Consider the following 5,249-nt stretch of genomic DNA (forward strand, 5'->3'; position numbering starts at 1 on the left):
ATTCCAAGCATTTACTTGTTGAAACATTTGTGTAAACAACTCTATTTATTCAGAAGAAGAACTATCGTGCAACAAAGGAGGATGAGGATCATATGAAAGGGATAAAACATCACATACCTAAGAAATCATATCTAAAAATGCTGTATTAGGCCTAGCTGATTCTGCAGGTGGAACATAGGAAAACATGGCAAAATCTGGTATTGTAAAAAGGCTATCAAAATCTTCATCAGAACGAACAGGTTTGGATTGTTCATGAGGAAGTGGGGCCACTTCAGGAAAAAGTGGTTGATCAATATAAAGATCAATCTCTTGGCAAATAATTGCAGATAAATCCATTGATAGGTTGCCCCTACCCACAGCTAGTAGTAGGTGTGAGACCTGAAGTGGTCACATTAACCTTGGACTTCAAGGTAAATAATAATTAATCAAACAAATTGTTTGATAGATAAAGACAAATGTGTGGGAAAAAAATGACTGGAAAGTAAATTGAAAATAAAGGAGGCAACTGTATAATCAAAAACAATTAAGAAACAATTGGGAAACATAACTGTTAAAGATACAACAACGAAGCACACGAGAGCAAAATTTGAAACGTCTAAACATGAGCACTGTCAAATGAGAAGTGATAACCTGGTAGAATTGAATAGAGGGAGTCACATGCATAACAAGAGTGTATGTTTGGTGGAGGGTTGTCATATGATGATTTGCATGAGACACACATTGGAATGAGTCATTTCCAATGGAGAGTAGGCATAATTGTTTTTTTGCATATAGAGGACAGCACTGAATGAGTATAGCTAATTATGTGAGAGGAAGTAATGTACCATATGGGAAGTGATTTTACTGTATTATGTTTCTTCTATTGAATTTTAGCTGTTTACTTTCAAAAGCAATTCAAGTTCACTTAAAATTAGTTTTTAATTAAACTTTAAAAACACAACCTAATTACGTCCAAAACTTGTTTTTGATAGGCCTGTAAATTCATAGTTGTCTGTGACACTCATGTACTTTGTAAGATTATTACTCTTAACGTGGTCATGACCCAAAATGATCATTTCTGTGATAAACTGAACTGAAAGGAAAGACTGATATGAGTTATAGCAGTAGTTACTTTGTCACAGCTAAAATATCATAAATTGTAATTATTCTTAATTTTTTGTTTCTCTGTATTATCTAGAAACACTAATTATGAATTTGCAAATCTATATACAGAATATTGGCAACTACTTTGTACTATAATAACAGAACAATAACTTGCCACAAAAGCATTTGTTCATTTATAATTTTTGAATTATTCTAAATTGAGAAAGTAGAAAATGAATCTCACTCTGATGATTTCTTTCTGTCTCTTTGATAAACCCTGGCCCTTGAGCAAGCAGGACTTCCTGATTGGCTAATTTCTCCTGTAAACTTTTCCTCTGCTCCATCTGTTGATGCAACAAAGTCTCCATTTGATGTTTATGTTGTTCTTGAATCTGTTGTCTAAACTGTGCAAAATTATACTCCTGTTCTTGCAACAGTTCTTCCACAGACAGAGAGCTACTATTTCTATTGATGTGTATACATATGAAATGTAATATTAAACCAAGCTTGTGGTGTTTGAAAGTACAACTTGGTATGTCAATAATACACTAAACAATAAAACATACAATTCACACCAGGTAATAAAATAATAAAAGAAATAGAAACAATTTCATGAATCCTTAAACAGAAGGGTGACTGAGGTTATTACCTGCACATGGAAATAAAAAACTGAGTGTAAAAAATATAACATTTGCCAAAGGAAATAAAACCTTTAAAAGGCAGCTTCTCACTAAAAAGTAAACTTCGTATGATTATACAAATACGTGTGAATGTGTGCTAGCATGTAAGCACTATAGTCTGATATAAAATGGAAGTTACAAAAGAATTCAATAAATATATCAATATTACTTGTAACTAAATTACACAATTTTTTTATCAATGATATGCAAATAATTGCTGTTTACTTTACTCTAAAGGCAAACTTCTTGTATTACATATGCAATTGGTGCAGCTTTAACAGAGAGCTGAGACTCCTTTTTGAGAAGCTCTAACAATTTAACTCTTAAGTTAAAATAAAGAAAGAAAGGTGTTCACACATATTTAGTTAATGCATCTTTCTAATAATGTAGAAAATACCAAGGTGACTCTTGAAATGTTATAACTCTGAATTTTGTTCTAAAGATGTCACATACTTCCATGTTTTCACATATTTTCCTCACCTGTTGCTCACTTTATTTACTTATTATGCGTAATTGTCAAGAGTGAATGAAATTTATTTGAATTTTTGCTGTAAACAGGACAATGAAGTTTATTCCTTATAAAATTGATTAAAATATATTTATAACCTTTAAGATCACATTTAAAATATAACTAAGGTTGTTGTTGTTTGTGATTAAGCACAAAGCTACACAAAGGGCTATCTGTGCTCTGCCCACCATGGGTATCAAACCCGGTTTCTAGCAGTATAAGTCCGCAGACATACCGCTGTGCCACTGGGGGGCTATAACCAAGGTACAGTCAGTTGACAATTCCTTTTAATGGATTTTTTGCTTATAAACCAAAGGTTTGCAATATAACAGTTATACCAAATCTTTTGGTCACAAACTCGACCTTAAGATGTTTTTTTTTAAATATTATAGCAATGAAAAGATAAGGAAAATATTTTAATAGGTATGTAAGTCTTGGCTAAAAAATAATACAGATAAAATAAATGTAAAAAATATAGTTATTAAATATTTTCAAAGATTAAGGTATGAAATGTTTACACATGTACACTGAATGTCCCAACAATGTGGTTAGTTCTGAGAACCACGAACATGACAGGACTGGAAGCATAAATAGGTTATTATTTCTTTCAAGGAACTCTTAATCAGATGTGCTTTATTTTCTGGCTTCAAAAATTATACTGATATTCTATTAGGCAATTGTTTATTAATTTTCTTTAAAAGCGATATTTATAAAAAGAAAAGGGATGGAGAAGAAGAAGAAGAAGAGAGCTCACTACAAACCTTGAGTAATAGTCTGCTGGAGAATTAGACAAGGAGAATAATTCAGTCATGGAGTTATCATTACTTTCTTTCTGTTCCGTTTCTTGTAAACATACAGCAGATTTCTTATCTTTCCTATACACACCTGTCGTTGCTAGTTCTGAAGTTTTTGTGGATGTCTCCTCCAAATACTTCTTCAGTTCATATGTTTTTTCCTCCAGTGCTGTTATCTGCTTTTCTGTGAAACTGACCATGGAAGATGAATTTCTGCTGCTTCTATCATAAAAAACGGGAGAGCTAAAAATCACAGCCTCATTCTGTGATTCAGTCCTTTCTGTTTTAGAAGTGTTTTCCCTTGTCTTTGAATGATCAGTAACAGAGCTGCCTGGAAAATCTAACAGAGAGATTTGATTTTTTTTAGATTCAGATCTTTCCACAACTTCATTCTCCAACTGGTTTTTGTTATTCCAAGATGACAGCATTTCTTTTTGATCTCCAGATTCATTAAAGATTTTTCTAACTGATGTTAAGGGAGGAACAACAGTTCTATCAATACTTTCACTATTCATCATAGAATACCGTATTTCTTTTTTTTTGGACGTTTAGTAAGTGCACACTGAATTTCAACTCCAGTTTTTTTACTTCGAGCTATAACACTCTGTTCTGCTGAATGAAATGCATGTTTATCATCACCAGCAACATCCAACTTCTTAGTAGCTTTGTGACTCAACTGTTTTTCTAATTTTGTGGCAGGTGATTGTGGAGGAAATTCTTCCTGAGATGAACTGTTTTCTGAAGAGCATCGTTCATGAGCCATGATTAAAACAGATGATGGTTTGTCTAATGTATAAGATGACCTACGGATATGTTTTTTATGTTCATTCTCACCTTTTTCACACATAAGATTATTATTTTCAAAGGAGTCTTTTCTTTTCCCCCCAAGAAATCCTATATCCTCATGAACTGACATATAAGTACTCTTTGTTTCTCCATCAATAACAGCAGACTCTTCAGAAGTATGGAGGTTATCAGAAAAGTGTTCATGTGAAATTTTGTTATCATTATTAGAACAATCCAATGGCTCACTACTAGGGCAGTGTTTAGGTACTATTTTCTGTGAATCAGTTGAGTCTGTACTCAATTTACTTACCTGCCGCAGAGTGACACCAGAACTTGGTGTCACTGTAATAGAGTCAGACACACAAATTCTGATGACCGATTGTGGACTAGGTGAATCTTCCGTTAAGTCAAAGCTGCTTATAGTATCAACTGAACTGTCCATATACTTTTCGAGGTCAGTACTAGGTGTCACACTAATTACAGACCTCAACTGGTCATCTGAAACAAATGACATTTTATTGCATGAATTTATTTGATTATCACCATCAGTTAATAGCATACTTTCTTGTTCAGTGTCTGGAGTTACAGCTCTCTCTCTAGCATGTGAAACTGATGCTGGTAATGTCACAAAAACCCTGTCATAAGGAGTCTCAGAAGAAACTACCTTTACGGGGATATTTCCAACATTTTTTTCAATAGACAAATCAATCGGAACTGTATGCTTTAGCCTTTTATGTACTTCAGCCTCACTAGCTGAAATATCACTGTTAACATTAGCTGAACATCTTTTACTTTCTTTATCGAGTATCAATTCATTGTAACTTTTCTCTTGAACCTCTGAGATTTCTTCCTGCAGAACTGTATCCTCAGAGTTAATTGTCTTGTATTGTTCAATTGAATTCAAAACTGGATCTGTGGCAACAGCATGAACTCTTGTTTCATTAACTTCAGAATGTTCTAAAACAGGCACATCTGTTGGGCAATTTACAGATGCTGCTTTACCCTTTATGTTATGGTTTAGTGCCAATGCATTTCTTAGATGATTTCTTTTCTGCGAAAAACAACTGTTGTTAGAAAACAAAAAGGTAAAACAATAAAACACATATGATCTTGATTATTATAAAACTTTATGAATGATATTATTTTTACCTGTAAGCTCCTTCAATCTAAACAAATGCCAAGTTTATGATAAAGGAACAAGGCTGAAAACTATCTATACATCAACAGCAGTAAATACATTAGAAAATATGTAAAATACTTCACTAAGGAAATTATATCTCTAAAGTTGTAACTTTGTAGTAGTTTAATAAAGTCTCTTAGTAAAAACAATATATAAAAAAACAAATGTTAATCTACAAGTTGCCAGTTTTCCATCAATTAAAGTTGTTTTTTTTTGCT

The 5,249-nt window shown here is 32.8% G+C and overlaps 1 protein-coding gene across 2 annotated transcripts in view; it reads right to left on the reverse strand.

Annotated features, from left to right (window-relative positions):
* Positions 1–3,708, reverse strand: part of LOC106476563 — a 24,657-nt gene extending 20,949 nt beyond the window's left edge. For both annotated transcript variants that reach the window (XR_002609729.1, XM_022381338.1), the window contains exons 1-2: positions 3,033–3,708; positions 1,328–1,548 (exon numbers count right to left, since the gene is read on the reverse strand). Coding sequence is in view for 1 of the 2 variants with exons in the window: in XM_022381338.1 (XP_022237046.1) it covers positions 1,328–1,548; positions 3,033–3,583 (772 nt within the window). In the remaining variant the exon portion in view is untranslated. The remainder of the gene's footprint in view (positions 1–1,327; positions 1,549–3,032) is intronic.
* Positions 3,709–5,249: the final 1,541 nt, after the last annotated feature.

Source organism: Limulus polyphemus, unplaced genomic scaffold (genome assembly GCF_000517525.1).
Source record: "Limulus polyphemus unplaced genomic scaffold, Limulus_polyphemus-2.1.2 Scaffold157, whole genome shotgun sequence".
Lineage (NCBI taxonomy): Eukaryota > Metazoa > Arthropoda > Merostomata > Xiphosura > Limulidae > Limulus > Limulus polyphemus.